The 16,748-nt window shown below is 45.5% G+C and overlaps 1 protein-coding gene and 1 long non-coding RNA gene across 3 annotated transcripts in view; both read right to left on the minus strand.

Moving 5' to 3' along the window:
* The window catches only part of SH3RF3 (SH3 domain containing ring finger 3), a 210,885-nt gene that overhangs the window by 50,313 nt on the left and 143,824 nt on the right, over positions 1-16,748 (minus strand). The window contains exon 4 of one of the 2 annotated variants that reach the window (XM_083501455.1): positions 1,775-2,128. The exons of the other annotated variant lie outside the window; for it this stretch is intronic. Coding sequence (XP_083357581.1) covers positions 1,775-2,128 — 354 coding nt within the window. The remainder of the gene's footprint in view (positions 1-1,774; positions 2,129-16,748) is intronic. 2 annotated transcript variants of the gene reach the window in all.
* Positions 15,959-16,739, minus strand: LOC310706221. Its single transcript, XR_014525767.1, has 2 exons — positions 16,659-16,739; positions 15,959-16,414 (listed from the first exon to the last, which is right to left on the minus strand). It is a non-coding gene; the product is annotated as an uncharacterized lncRNA (long non-coding RNA).

Raw genomic sequence — 16,748 nt, forward strand, 5'->3', positions numbered from 1 at the left:
AGTACTATTCTGAATAGGTCCCATGAATAAATGGGACATGCAAATCCACTGTTTTTCTACTGTACTGCAAAACCTCTGGGTTATCCATCTGCCTTTTAAAAAACCAGCAATGAGTGAAGGGACAGGGCATGGAAATAATTCTATTCTTCCTGGCGAATTCCCACTTTGGTAGCTAATCTTTCAAATATGCTGCAGGCTGGCAAGAACATTACTGCTCATCATACACTGCTAGGTTTTCATTAAAGGCTTTCAAGAGCATATTTACTGAAAGGTGGCCAATGACACTGTAAATAAATAGGCCATGTTAGAGACTGAATATGTTGGGTATATGACCAGTTGCCATTTTTTTTGTATACAGCCTTCCCAACCTTGTCCATTCAGATGTTTGGACTATGACTCCCTTCACCCCAGCCAGTCTGGTCAATGGTCAGGAACAATGAGAATTACAGTCCAGAATATTTGAAAGGTACTAGGTTATGGAAGCTTGCACCCTGGTAATTTGTATTTTGTTTGCAGCCTATTTCCTAGCTTCAGTGTCAGACCAGAAGCCCTATATACCAACAGACGTTAAACCATCTTGCTCACTATTGTGCATCCTTTCCCCACACAGTCACCTCCCAAATTAGTACCCACTCACAATTACTATAATCCTTTTAGCCTGCATTATTAGTACAATACTTTGTAATAAAATTGCATATCCTTTCATTCTGAGCTCTGGACAGTTTTCTGAGTGCTAATTCTTCCATGTATGGTAATACAGAATTTAAGGTAAAGGTAAAGGACCCCTGGATGGTTAAGTCCAGTCAAACTTGACTATGGGGTGAGGCCGAGGGAGCTGGCGTTTGCCTGCAGACAGCTTTCCGGGCCAACATGTGGCCAACATGACTAAACCACTTCTGGAACAGTGGAACACAATGACGAGTGCCAGAGCACATGGAAACGCTATTTACCCTCCCCCTGCAGCAGTACCTATTTATCTACTTGCACTGGCCTGCTTTTGAACTGCTATGTTGGCAGAAGCTGGGGCAGAGCAATGGGAGCTCAACCCGTTGCATGGATTCTAACCGCCAACCTTCCAATCGGCAAGCCCAAGAGGCTCAGTGGTTTAGACTTACTATAAAATGTAATATCATATGGTGCACCATGACTCTGAACTGAAGATGTCATCACACATGTATGTACATATGTTTGTTCACCTACCAAACATATACACCACCCTGCACTCAAAGGTCCCATGGTGTAAATACACAAAACTTAAAAGCAATAATATCAAAAACAGAACAATATAAATTTCATACAAATAAAACAGCAGCAGCAACAAAAACCCAACCCAATGTACCTCTCTCCCTTACCCAAAAGTCTGAGCAAAGAGGTGCACCTTCACAATGCAATGACAATGATGTTATGGTGAAATGCACGCCAGAGGGAAGGTCATTCCACTGGCAAGGGGCCACCACTGAGAAGGCCTGGCCACGAGTCCCATTGGGGTGTGGCACCACAAACAAGGCTTCCCCACAAATTATAACACATGGGCAGGAAAATGTGAGAGGGATGTGGTTCTTTCAGATATTCACTTATTTACCATTTATTTGCATGAGGGTGAGCACCCATCGAGGGAATTTTGCCTCATTGGCTCCATCTGGTGGATGCTTAGGCAGCGACTATCACTTGGGAACTTGGTTTCGCAACCCACCATTTGGCTAGAAGGCCAAATCAAAGGAAGGTGCTACGGGGATCTGGCTTAGCATTGTGGTTTAATTCATCCATAGTTTACCTGGACTGGAGCGCTGGATGAGAGATGAGTCACATCTCCAATTCTGGCAGCAGCACGGGGGTCACTTGAGCTGATGAGGACAGGGGCGCTAATTTCCATGGAATGCCTGTTATTCATGGCCTGAGAAGATTTGTGTGTCATACTGAGAGCAGTGAAGGAATGGCGTTTCTTGGCATTCTTCTTGCCATCAATGTGCCTCTGAATGGCACTGACTGCTCCGGCACTGTTCAATGTACAGCACTGGACCGTGTTTACGGCCAGGTTAGTGTCAGCTGGCAAAGGGACATCACTGCCAGATGCGGAAGTTAGATTGGTCTTGTCCATCTCAATAAGGTGTTTAGCTGAGTCGTTGAGCTAAAAATGAAGAAATGAAAGGAAAAAAAAGAAAGGAAAAAGTGGGCATTACAGAACTGTATAGTTCCAGAGTTCAAATTCTGCACTCAGGATGACGGTTGTTCCGTTCTTTGCTTTTACAAGCCCCCAAAATGAACAGAACCGTATGCTAAGTAGACATTCAGTGAAATCCAGTGCAGCCATCCTGCTTGTGGAGCGGATTATGAGCCAGTGGAGACACCTGCTAGTGTGAGATGGGAAGGCAATGTTCTCTGGTTTCACATTTGCCCTGCAGCCCCTCCCCACTTCACACCACTCTCCACACTGTTCTTATATTAGCAGATGCTTCTATGGACTCAAAAGCCTCTCCACAAATGGAATGTCAGCATTGCATTTCACCCTCTTTTTAAAATAAGCAGGCAAAAACACAAGAGTGGGCAGTAGCGATATAACCGAATGAAATGCTTTTCTTTTTTTTTACAGATACGGCTGCAACAAGTCCCTCCCATGGGCAAAGCACATGAGAGCAATGCACGAAGCTAGCCTACTGATTGCTCTGTGATATGCAAGAGTGTGGAATCCCAATGACAATTCAGAGATCTGCTGAGGAGCCAAGTCACATGCATTATTTATTCGTTCGTAGAAGGGCATTACAACATTGTAACCTCGTACAGTTCGGATTCTACGCTTCGCAAATTATATCTTCTTTAATAACAAACAGTAGAAGACTCCCTTTACTTTAAAATAATAATAAAAGACTCCAGTAGACTGCAACACTGGCAGGGTCTCTCAATGCATTACCTATAGGTGACAGTGCCCCCACCAGTACCTCTTGTGGCAACCTGCAAAAGGTACTAGTCAATATTCCCTCAAAAATCCACAATGCACAATGCTCTTCTTGCCCAGCTCCTGCGTGTGGTGGCTTGGCCTCTACTACATCGAACACATCGCTTAAACACGCCCACATTTCACTGAATGCCAGGACTGGACACCCAGATGATCTTCTTTTCAGAATGGAGGAGAGGTGCAAAGAGTTTATCCGTGTGAGTGAGCACAGCAGTGATTGATTTAAGTGCCTTTTTCCTACTGGCGAGGGCAGGGGCAGAGCATGCCTAAACTATTCTGTGGTCCTGCCTCTGTTCTAATTTGCAGATACGGCTGCCATTTTGTGACTGGTGCCCACGGCACTTATGGAAAATTCCAGGTATGTCCACTGGTCCACGAAAGTTGGCAACCTCCGTACTTCTGAATTAAACTGGGAGAGTGATGTTTCGCACACACAGGGCGAGCTTATGAAGTAAGTTCCATGCATGAATGCGTGCCACCAGCTCACTGGATGCTCTCTTGAATGGTGCAAGGGTGAGGAACCTGCTGGAGTAACGTAACACCAGCGTGTATTATCCTTTCTCAGAAGGCTACATGTTGACTCGGGGTGACACACAAATCTGCAATTTTCCAAGCCTAAGAATGTGTATAGAAATGCTGAAAACTTCACTATTTCCTCATTCCCTGCTGTGGTGCGAGACTGGCAGGTGAAAATGAACTGAACTCTCTTGGTTTCCAGCTGAGGCCATAGGGAAGCGAGCTTATGAAGTAAGTTCCCTTAGGAAAAACACACCTGCATCTCTTGGGGGTATGTCACACCTTCTTGGAAATGTGCTATAGCATAACAGTTATGGGCAATGCTTCGCCCCCCCCCCCGAGGGTGCTCAAGCGTATGTAGTACAGACGCCTCTTTTTGTTGTTGTTAAAAAGTGCGGCACTTACTGTACCAACTTCATGGTGAGTACCGGCACCTATTTTTCGGGGGGGGGGGAGCACTGGGCACGGAGCACTGCAAGGTGCTCTCAGGGTAAGCTGCATGGTTGTGTGTGCCCTAGTACAAATGTCAGATCAGATGTAAGGCCCAAGCTGTGAACAGGCTGCATGACAGATGCATACATTGACCTGTGCTATGTACTCTGCAAATGGGTGCAGTGTGGCGTCACATTGCAGTGGTACCTCTGATTGTGAACGGGATCCAGAGGCTGGAGTTCCGGAGCCCCGTTCACAACATGAAAAGAGTGCAACCCGCAGTGGCGCGTCTGCACACACGCAGGTTGCAATTCGGCGCTTCTGCACACAACGTCATTTTGTGCTTCTGCGCGAGTGGCGAAACCCGGAAGTAACCCTTTACGGTACTTCCGGGTTGCCATGGGACGCAACTTGAAAGAACGTAACATGAAGCGGACGTAACATGAGGTATGACTCTACTGCAAAAGGAAAACACCTCAGATATTCCTCTATGAAACGTTACTTTTCTGTTTTCGGAGATCTGTTCAGTGGCAATGCAATCAAAGGGTTTTTCAACTGACCTGCAGTGTGAAGTAGTACACCCCTTTCCGCCACCTAAACCAGAGCTTTCTAAACTTTTCATGTTGGTGATACACTTTTTAGACATGCATCACTTCGTGACACAGCAATTCAGTGTTACTAGCAAACCGGAAATTAAACCAGCCCCTGAAGAAGCGTGGGGAGCGCTCACATGACACATATAGACACTGAAGCCGACACGCAGTTTGGAAAGCTCTGACCTGAACATTCAACCACCTAGTTTTGCTCTCTGCAATATAAACCTTTGTACTTCTTTCCAGCTCTCCCCAAGGTTTCCACCCCAATGAAACTACTTCCCCTTCCTCATAGAAGCTGGGCTTCAAACTGTTTTTGTTCCCTAAGGAACTAAACACTCGGCGCGATCAGATCTGCTCCGCCAATGAGTAGCGGAAGCTTTATTTTGATAGGCACAATACAGTTACAATATAGAAGCTGTTGATATAACTATAGAACAGATTTGTACAATTTGTAACTCACCAAGCTAAACACAGCCCACGTCTGCCAGACAACCCTTCTGTTTTTGTAAAAACCTCGTGGACCACTACACAATTCTGAGGACAGGCATCCTCTGAAAATAATTTCATATTTCCCCTCCCCTCTTAAAAGTACAGTGGTACCTCGGGTTACATACGCTTCAGATTACAGACTCTGCTAACCCAGAAATAGTACCTTGGGTTAAGAACTTTGCTTCAGGATGAGAACAGAAATCGCGCAGTGGTGGCGCGGCAGCAGCAGGAGGCCCCATTAGCTAAAGTGGTGCTTCAGGTTAAGAACAGTTTCAGGTTAAGAACGGACCTCCGGAACGAATTAAGTACTTAACCCGAGGTACCACTGTATATTAAAAGTGCAGGATGGGTTCTGTATAAGGATACTTGAACAACATTCTCTAAGGCTGCAATCCTAAAGCAATGCTTACTTAGGAGTAAGCTCCATTGAACTAAATGTGAATTGCTACTTACAGAACATGCATAGGATTGCAATAGTATACTGCAGTATACTATTGGCTGCTGTCCAATAGGAAAGGCAAAAGTATCTAGGGAGAGAGTATCGTATTTTTCATCCCATAGGACGCTCCGTCCCATAAGACGCACCTAGTTTTTTGGGGGGGAAATAAAGGAAATCCCCCCCCTTGATTTCCCCCCCAAAAGCAGGTCAGGGAAACCGAACCAGGTCGAGGAACAGCGGAATGGCGGCGCTGCGCCTCCCTGCTGTCCCCCGAGCTTGTGGGGCTGGCCGATGTCTGCCCTGCTTCAGGGCGCCCCACCCGCCGGGCGGCAGGCTGCTATCCGCAGCGTGGGGAGCCCTGCGGGGAACTTCTGCAGGGCTCCCCACGCTATGGATGTCTGTCTGCTGTCTGGCACGCGGGGCGCTCTGCTTCAGGGCGCCCCGCCTGCCGGGTGGCAGGCTGCTATCCGCAGCGTGGGAAGCCCTGTGGGGAACTCCCGCAAGGCTGCCTAGGCTGCGGAGGTGTTCCCGAAGCGCCAGGCACTCTGCTTTCAGGGCGCCCGACGCTCCGGGAAGCAGGCTGCTGTCCACAGCCTAGACATCCCTGCAGGACCTCCCGCAGGGCTGCCTAGGCTGCGGATGTCTTCCTGAAGCCTGGAAAGTGAGAGGGGTCGGTGCGTACCGACCCCTCTCGCTCTCCAAGCTTCAGCGAAAGCCTGCATTCGCCCCATAGGATGCACCCAGATTTCCCCTTCATTTTTGGAGGGGAAAAGGTGCGTCCTATAGGGCGAAAAATACGGTAGGTTCTGAACTAGGCTGAGGTTCATACTTGCATGAGCCCTACATCTCAGCTGCAAATACTTTCCAGGGGCTCACAATTAGCCCCCACTTGCCACTTTCTTCTGCTTGCCACTGCTATCTTTCCTTCTGCAGATAACACAATGGGTAGGAGCAACTCCCAAATCAATACTCTTCTCCTTGAAGCCCTTATTTCCTCTCTCTCCTGGTGCAATCTCATTAGAGTCCTAAGAAAGTCATTTTCTTGGACCAAAAACAATCAATGATGCCAGAACAGAGAGGGAGACAGTAGGAGGAGTCGCAAAAGAGAAGCCCTGTTCTCTTTCCATTTGCGCAGAGCCCCACAAGTTCTGTGCCTGTCTTTCGCTGGAGCTGTGTCTTTTGTTCCTTCCCCCCCCCCAAAAAAAAAGTGAGGAGAGGAGCTTGTAGTCTTAGCTTCTCTGAAGCCACAGAGTGGCTTTGAATGGGAATCAGTTCCCATTTTTCCCAGCAAATGCTTGTGTATTCTTATAGAAGCCTGCCTTCGACTTTGGGTACTTTTGAGATATGTTTTATTTTTATTTTTATTTTTAAAAGATAGAGAGAAGCAGATAAGCACACTACAGCCAAGTTCCTAATACACCCAGCTTCGTATGCTTTAAATACATGAAGCCCACTCTGTGCAACTGATGAAATCATTGCTAATTGGAAGGAATAAAGTTAAGCAACTCAAAACCAAGCAGGGGAAATGTCTACATCTGCAGTTCCAAAGTACAATAAGTGTTTTGCATTTTTTTTAAATCAATAAAATACACAGCATGCTTAGGTATCTACAGTGGTACCTCGGTTAAGAACTTAATTCGTTCCGGTGGTCCATTCTTAACCTGAAACTGTTCTTAACCTGAAGCACCACTTTAGCTAATGGGGCCTCCTGCTGCTGCCGCCGCGTGATTTCTGTTCTCATCCTGAAGCAAAGTTCTTAACCCAAGGTACTATTTCTGGGTTAGCGGAGTCTGTAACCTGAAGCATCTGTAACCCGAGGTACCACTGTATGATGCTCTTTGCTAGTGATGGGTAGTCTGTAGCCTAAGGCCCTCTCCCTAATTTCATGTGGATGGGGGGGAGGCAGGTGGTAGAGAAGGGGAGAGAGTTGGGGAAAACATGTATGTGGAGGAAGGGGGCAGAGAAGCAGGAAGAAGAGGGGTAAAGTCCTCTGCAACTGATCCGCGCGCAGACCACTTAAGAGTGCACTTGAACATCAGGATGGCTACAGAGGATTGGCAGGTGAATGCCCTGGACCACCTGTCAAAGTGGCTCTGAGGGACAGGGAAGTTTTCCACTTATGTTTCAGTGCAATCCTATATATGTGTACTCAAAGGCAAATCCCATCGAGTTCAGTGGCAACTGCTCTCAGGGAAGTGGATATAGGGTTGCAGTCTTAATGGTTCTGCTGGGAAGTGCTGCTAATCTTTCTTTGACAATAGGGGGGTTACCAAGCCGGGGGGGGGGTCGTCTGGTTCGAGGAGGGAAAGGAAATGACAGGGATCCACATTGCTAAGGGGCCTGCTGAAACCAGAAGTCAGACATGGAAGTGAGACTTTACTTCATAGCAGGAGGAAGAAATGGGGAGCCCAGTGGTGGTAGCATCTCCTGCTCAATAAACCGTGTTGAAGATATATATTTTTTAATGTGAGGTATTTTTCTTTTGGGACGTGGGTGGTGCTGTGGGTTAAACCACAGAGCCTAGGGCTTGCCGATCAGAAGGTTGGCGGTTTGAATCCTTGCGATGGGGTGAGCTCCCATTGCTCGGTCCCCGCACCTGCCAACCTAGCATTTCGAAAGCACGTCAAAGTGCAAGTAGATAAATAGGTATCACTCCAGTGGAAAGGCACATGACCCGGAAGCTGTACGCTGGCTCCCTTGGCCAATAAAGCGAGATGAGCGCCGCAACCCCAGAGTCGGCCACGACTGGACCTAATGGTCAGGGGTCCCTTTACTTTTACCTTATTTTTCTTTTAGATCTTAATCTAGGTTAAGCTTGGTAAAGAGGCTTAAGATGTATGATGGTTTAGTCAAAACTTCTGTAGGGCTGACTCCTCAGCTTACAAATCTACACATATTTGAACAAAGACTATTATGAAATTGATGGAAAGTTATGCAAGATCATCAAGAAAACAGTCTTTGTGTTTCGTGTTATTTTTGCTGTTTCTGTAGCAACAGCAGCAAATGATGGAAATGTAAGAGACAGTTGTAATTAATTTGATGTAGGCATAAAACAAAATATGTTTCTTTAAGGCCTCTTAAGGACAGGGATGGGGAAGAACAGCAATCAATGAAAATTAATCTTGTGGGGAGGGGGAGCAACACTGTATTTGAACATTTCGGTGTCTGTACTTCCAAGCGTTTAAAACAGTACTGAAAAAGCTAAGAATAAAGAGGTTTTCCTAATGCCCCTATGAGAGAAATAACAATATCTGCAAACAATTTGGAAACTGGAATGTAAAGCTGCCCACAATGTTCTGTCCTGTGTGATTTTAAGTAAAACTGTAATGCTCATGACTAAGTTTATAACAGTAATAATTTCTTTGGTACATTTCTATCACTTTCTTCCTCCAGGCAACTTAGCACAGTCTACAAAGGATTTGATCATCACAACAACCCTGTGACTAGGTCCAGATGAAAAAGCAACCTTCATAGCTAGCGATTTCAACCAGAGCCTCACTACCCAAGTCCTACACCCTAATACAAAAACAATTAGTAATATATAGAGCTTCTTAGATTCTATCCTGTTGATTGTTCTCAGACACTGCAAGTTCTACTCATTAGGGATCATATATTCATTACCAAGAGATACTTCAACAATGCAGTAGGACTCTGAAAGCAGACAATATTGTTTGTGTACCCACTGACATATTGTTACAGATGCTGGGAGAAACCCTTTGTCAGGCTGAAGGTTTGCTAGCTCCAGGATGTTTGCACTTCGGTAAGCGAGTGCAAGATGGGAAGATTTGCTACCTGCCACAGAAATGTTTGTTTACTCCAACAAGCTCTAAATGTTACAAAGACACCACAAGTCTCCACTGTACTGTGTCATCCAAAGCAGGGATGTCCAACAGGTCGATTGCAATCTACTGGTCGATCCCTGTGAGGTTTTGTTCGATCGCTGGGCCCCTTCTGGCCTCACCCCAGCCTCCATTGTTGGAGAACGGAAGATGGAGTTTACAAACCAAGGCTGTTCCCTCCCCCCCCCAGTGATCCTTTGGTGAGTTGCTGCTTCACTTTGACCCCAAAATAATGCAAAAACGTTGTGCCCCCTCCCAAAAGCTAAGCAACTTATGCCTCCCAAACCCCCTAAAAATGGGGCTTTCTCCCTCCCTAAAAAGCTCAACAACTTTGACCTGAACCCTTAAAAAACGGGGATAGATCACTGCCAGTTTTTAATTCTGTGAGTAGATTGCAGCCTCTTGCAAGTTGCCACCCCTGATCCAAAGAAAACAAAATGCAGAAATGCTATCCTTCATTTTTCTCCCTGCTCGGCAAGTGGGAGGTGTGTAACATTTCACAGTCCCTTTTTATAAACCTCCATAATCAACTTTTTACTAACAACCAATTAGGAAAGCATTACCCCGAGTTGAGCATTTCTTTCATTTCACTATTTATGAGCATGACTAGATGTATACTGAAAAGGCAGAGGTCCATGTAGCTAATCATAGGAATCCTAAGAAGGAGGGAGAAAGGTTGTTTTCTGCTGCTCCAGAGAAGCGGACACGGAGCAATGGATCCAAACTACAAGAAAGAAGATTCCACCTAAACATTAGGAAGAACTTCCTGACAGTAAGAGCTGTTCGACAGTGGAATTTGCTGCCCAGGAGTGTGGTGGAGTCTCCTACTTTGGAGGTCTTTAAGCAGAGGCTTGACAACCATATGTCAGGAGTGCTCTGATGGTGTTTCCTGCTTGGCAGGGGGTTGGACTCGATGGCCCTTGTGGTCTCTTCCAATTCTATGATTCTATGATTCTATGATTCTAAATAAATATAACGATAAATAATTGAACATAAATAACAAATCAAAAACATTTTTCAAAGAAGTGTAGGGCAAAAGAACACGAAACTAGGCTTACTTCCAAACTACAGCATTTTAGTGCTGTGGAGGCTCTGCTTCTCTGCAATTAAGTGAAAACAGAGATTCTACACAGCACTAATTAAAGTGTTTTGTTATCCAGCACTGCTCTACCTAATGGCTACACTCCTATGTTTACTCATTTGTTCGGCAAAGATCCCCTGCAATGTGAAGTAAAAGCATCCTGTTTATAGGTTCTGCCTGATTTATTGCTTCCTGTTCAACACAACAGAGGGATCATTGATGAATGGTCTATTAGAAAGCCAGCTTTGGCTCCCCAGAGAAGTTGGGGGGGGGTAAGACTTTAATTACTGCTTTCCTTGAATTGGTTTTCCTTTCCTTTCCATTATAGCAAAACAGGGCTATTTCACCCTAAAAGAAAGAAAATATGAACACATTCGTGGTTTAAAACTCAAGGAGGTTACGTTCCAAGTCGCATGGGCCCATTGCTGAACACACCAGAGAGGGAGCAGCCATATATTCACTTGATACACGTTGCCTGTTTGGTTCTGCCATACCAACAACCCCCAGCTCCTATTCATGAAGCTGTTGCCTGCGCTATCATCTGTGCACATGCAGCGTCTGTTTCTTCTGCATGCATCTCAGCTTAACTGTGGTGTGAATGTGCCTTATGTTTTCAAATGAGGAGGAAGGTGGTTTGAGGGAAACACATCAAACAGCAGTCTTTCTCAAGCAACTACCCGATAGAGATGGATTGTGGCCAATGTCATGGGTATATAGCTTCAAAGACCAGCAGTGAGAGCGCAGTCGAGTCAGAGTAAACAGCAATGTGTACATAACCTGCTGCGCATAGAGATAGAGATAGAGATAGAGATAGAGATAGAGATAGAGATAGAGATAGAGATAGAGATAGAGATAGAGATAGAGATAGAGATAGAGATAGAGATAGAGATAGAGATAGAGATAGAGATAGAGATAGAGATAGAGATGATAGAGATAGAGATAGAGATAGAGATAGAGATAGAGATAGAGATAGAGATAGAGATAGAGATAGAGATAGAGATAGAGATATATAGATAGGAGAATACCTAGTTTGGGGCAAGTACTCTTTGGTGAGAAAACCCCAGCAGAGATTTAAAACCACAAAATAAAGCATGGTAAATACAGGCTGTTACACCTTTAAAATATGCCCCTGTGAGTTCCAAATCTCCCCTCTTCCCCCAGCATAGGAGAAGACCACATGTTTGTAAGTAAACCATTTTTTTATAACTTACCAAACTCTTCAAAGGTCAGTTTCATATAATCATATGATTTTCCATATATCAGTCAGAAAAGTTGCACAGGCAGCAAAACTTGGCTTAGTTACAGTGGTGGAAGTTCCTAAATTCTTGGTATAGGAACTCAAGAGTGGCTTGTTGGACCCATGCAGCTAAGCTGAGGCTACCAGCTTAGCCTCTTCACACACTGATCTTCTCAGGTAGACTGGGGGAATCAAGGCTTAAGCAGGTGGATTATATCAGGCTGATTAACTCACACAGCCAAGGCTAACACTTTAAGTCCCAACATTTGTTTTGTTCTATAGAGCCCAATCACACGCCTTTAGTGAAACTGATTAGGCAAGAGGAAGTATGTGGTTGTGAAAGTGGGGAAATCTTTATTACTGTATTATTACTGTATTATTATTATTATTATTATTGTTGTTGTTGTTGTTGTTGTTGTTGTTGCTGGTAGAAAATGAAAGATCCTAGCTATTAGAAACAGCACTTGTGGATCGAGGGCCCCGACCCTGCTAAGTGAAATAAATACACATGGACACGTGGTATAAGGTTAATGGGCAAGAAAAGGCCACAACTTTATTGATTACAGCAGTGAAAAGGTATTGGCTTAGGCATTGGATGACTATAGGTGGTGGGTTTATTCAACAGTAGGTGGAGCCTGTTGATGCTCATCCAACTATAGGCTCACCCCCTGATGTCACCGAGGGTCGTGCCATGGCCTCCCGCCAAGCAGGCATCGGACGGAATACACGACCGCCAGATTCCTTTAACGGAATAACCCATGGTAGATAACATAGGCGATGGCCACACCTAGCCCTTGACACAGCACAACACATGAATCCAATGCCTAACCTACCCACCAATACCACAAAAGTTGTGACGATTGCTACGAGGTAGGCGAAAAAACCAAAAAGCCTAATGCCAAATGGAAAAATTCCTACCAGGCCCCCCAGACAACCGGGGCGATGAGCTAAATGGGAGTGGAGGGTGGGTGACTCGCTGCGGGACGACGAGGACTGAGGGGGAGGAGAAGCCGGCGCCGCAGCATTAAGCTGCTAAACATGCCCCTCAGAGGCACCTGGTTGGCTGCCTCCGGTGGGCGTGGGCGCCGGCCGGCCAGGTAAGGAGGGGCAGGGGCTAAGGCCCCTGCCAGGGCGGAGTCCGGGCTCCCACCCACAACCACTCCCCTCTCTTGCAGGGAGGAGAGTCTTTGCATGCATTTAACAGATAATGAATAGAGCTAATGTAGTGAGAGCTGGACCATAAAGAAGGCTGATCGCCAAAGAATTGATGCTTTTGAATTATGGTGCTGCAAGAAGATCAAACCGATCCATTCTTAAGGAAATCAGCCCTGAGTGCTCACTGGAAGGACAGATCCTGAAGCTGAGGCTCCAATACTTTGGCCACCTCATGAGAAGAGAAGACTCCCTGGAAAAGACCCTGATGTTGGGAAAGATTGAGGGCACAAGAGAAGGGGACGACAGAGGACGAGATGGTTGGACAGTGCTCTCGAAGCTACTAATGTGAGTTTGACCAAACTGCGGGAGGCAGTGGAAGACAGGAGTGCCTGGCGTGCTCTGGTCCATGGGGTCACGAAGAGTCGGACACGACTAAACGACTAAACAACAAAATGCAATTCTGAAAAAGTACGACTCTTGTATGTACAAGATTAAAAGAAAAAAGATTTTGTAAGCTGATATGGTCTATGAATTGTGCTTGTCCTCTTTTATAAACTGTTTCGTAGATGAAGGATTCTTTTTGTACAAGAAACCCTGCATCTCGTGTGCCAACAGCTTAAATGCTTTTTATTAAATCTATAAATTATTCTGGACTTGTCCAGTGATTATTTTTAAGAAGTAATGTCCACTGGAGCACTGATGAATACACAAGAGCTCTCCCAGCAGCAACAGCCTCCCTCATAATTTCAAGAGAGGAAGAAAATGCAATCCACATTCCTTCACAAATATGGTTCTGCTCCCTTAATGAAGGGAGAAGCCAAGCTATGCTGATCTCTGCACCGGGAAGAATATTTAGAATGTATCCCCACTACCAGGTGACTGATTAAACAAAACTCCAGATTCACTGTGTATCCACTTCACGGTATCCCTAAGAGAATACTGCATCTGTTTTATTCGCATATATATAATCCTGAACGTTTTTTAAAAAATTGGCCTCTCCCTTTCTTGCCAGCTATTTGGACAAATGAGACTCCCATGGAGGTTCTACAAACAGCAAAAAATTGTTATGAAAAATTAAGTGCTACACAATAGCTCTCAACATTGATCACTGTATTGTTGTGCAGTTGCTAATTTATGTCTGGGCAGGGACCGGCGAACACAGAGCACATTTTTTTCTAGAAATGGTTCATCCACCTTGGAAGACTGTCTTCCACACTCCCTGCTGTGATTTCGAAGACGATTTACCCAATGCAGACTTCTAAGTATATAATGGCTGTTCACACAAGCATATAGGTTGCATTCAAGTGTAAATCAATGGGCTTAAGTGTGCTTAATTTCCTGTAGCAACAGATTAAAACAGACTTCTTTTTTTTGCTCACCCAAAGCATGAAAGTTTAGGCCTATCCACTCCATATTCGAGGTGCATGTATCCCTTCTGCTATAACGGCCTGCTAAAATATAGCAAAGCTCATAAAGAGGGAGATAAGTTTGTAAACATCTAACTATTCAGATGTTAGGGGACATCCTATAGCAAGTTTAGGATGCAGTTTAGGATGTAGCAGATCCCTGGCTGAGCCAGAATTAAGTCCACAATTCCGGCTCAGCTGAAGATTACTTATCATGGCTTAGCCAAAGATAAAGGTAAAGGGACCCCTGACCATTAGGTCCAGTCATGACCGACTCTGGGGTTGCAACACTCATCTCGCTTTATTGGTTGAGGGAGCCAGTGTTTGTCTGCTGACAGTTTTTCCGGGTCATATGGCCAGCATAACTAAGCCGCTTCTGGAGAACTAGAGCAGCGCACGGAAACGGCGTTTACCTTCCGGCCGGAGCGGTACCTATTTATCTACTTGCACTTTGTGCTTTCAAACTGCTAGATTGGCAGGAGCAGGGACCAAGCAACGGGAGCTCACCACGTTGTGGGGATTCGAACCGCCGACCTTCTGATCGGCAAGCCCTAGGCTCTGTGGTTTAACCCACAGCGCCACCCGTGTCCCTTATCCAAAGATACACCAGTGTAATTTGCTCATGCTGGCAAAGCTGGGGCTCAGTTAACTGTGCTGAGGATGGTGTAAGTACCCCCAAAGGGGTGCTCTGGGGAGGTGGTAGGGGTGGGATTGGTCAGGTGGACTTAAGGTGGATCCTAACCCTGTTCAGCTCAGTCGTGTGACCTGGGAAAAACCTAGTGTAAGTTCAGCTCTATTATAAACCCATGCTTTCCACCAATTTCTTGTGTAGAGGATTGCTCCCATCTTGTCAATGATTAATGCACCCTGAGAGTCTAACTGAACCATTATTCCCCCCTTTCCAGTATTCCCACCCCTTTTTGCAACATTCAAGGAACACTTATTTACCAGCAGAGTTTAAACAGTATCTTTATTACTTGCCAGCAAGCGTTACTTGTTTCCAAGATTTGCGAAGGTTAAAAGGAATGCTGTGTATTAGAATAGGGTGTGCTTAGAACAGCATGTCATCATGAGCTTGCAAAATGAAAACAAATGATGCATGCAGCAACAATAAGTATTAATCTCTGGCTAGTGGACTGGGAATTCTTCTCTCCCCAGCAACTAAAGTATTTGGATAGAAAACGTTAACACTTGTATTGTATCTGAGCCAAAAAAATCCTTGCGGGTGGGAGGGAATCTTCCATGTTCATAACCGTTATCAGGAATGCTACATGCTCTGAATGCAGAGTATTAAAAAGACACATTTAATTCCAAATTTGACAGTTTGGAGTCATGGTAGGGCTGGAATCCTTGCGTAGACGTTTTAATCCCTTCACCTCATAACTCCACATCAAACCACATCCTGTCTCTTCCTCGGCTGTGAGTTGCTGACAAGGAAGACAATCTAGTTCTGTTAAAGGCTTCCTAACAGAGCCCAATGATACATGTTCTACTTTTTTTATTTATAGCATTATTCTGTCAGAATTTCAGTTGTGGGTGCCAAGCTCTACAGCAGTCAGAATGCCATTCGCCCCATTTAGTGGGAGGCAAATTCGCCACACCTCTCCTCCCCTGGAGGAAGAGGGGAGGGGGTATCTCCCTAGGGAAAGACATTATGACCTGAGAGTGATTTCACCCAATGCGAAGAGGTGGTTACAGGCTATTTAAGCTTGTTCTGCCCCACATGCTTCCCTCTTCTTTATTCAGCACCCACCCTTTCGTAGTGTGGGCCTATAGCCTAGTTGTCTGTTTTCCAGGGGCTGAGTGGGATTTGGGGGGGGGAGGGGGAGACCCTAATTGGCTCCAGGTCTCTTTTTTGCCTACTCTACACTGTTGGGCAATGTTTGTTGTAGTGGTGTTACTCTAATTTGACTAGCTGGCATGTAGTCCGGGCAGGTGGGAAGATTTCAGAAAGAATGGAAAGCTTTTACCTGAGGGTTGTGGGCGTCCCCTAGTTATTGTTGTCAGGCATGGCCTGTGGGTGCTGGGAGGTGCCCTTTGGCCTGACAGACACATTGGGGTGAACGCTGGCCAATGGGGCCACAGTGGGCCTGTTGGGATCTTACATCCAAGGTCCACACAGCAGGGAGGGAGGAATCTTAGGAAACTTCGCTGTGTGCACAATGTGTGGTTGTTAACTTGCCCAGGTGATGGGGGTAGAAATTACCCCCCCCCCAATCTTTTAATGAACACCTGCCCAGACTTTATCTGATTTGGTTACATTGGGTGAATCTGACTACAGTGGTACCTCAGGTTACATACGCTTCAGGTTACATATGCTTCAGGTTACAGACTCCGCTAACCCAGAAATAGTGCTTCAGGTTAAAAACTTTGCTTCAGGATGAGAACAGAAATCGTGCTCCGGCAGCGCGGCAGCAGCAGGAGGCCCCATTAGCTAAAGTGGTGCTTCAGGTTAAGAACAGTTTCAGGTTAAGTACGGACCTCCGGAACGAATTAAGTACTTAACCTGAGGTACCACTGTAATTTGTTTTGCATATCCTCAACTTGTTAAATTTAATAACTATATAACCTATTTATCCACATTTGGTTGTCTTCTTCCTGGTTT

This window comes from Podarcis liolepis (genome assembly GCF_965112155.1).
Source record: "Podarcis liolepis genome assembly, chromosome: 4".
In the NCBI taxonomy this organism is placed as follows: domain Eukaryota; kingdom Metazoa; phylum Chordata; class Lepidosauria; order Squamata; family Lacertidae; genus Podarcis; species Podarcis liolepis.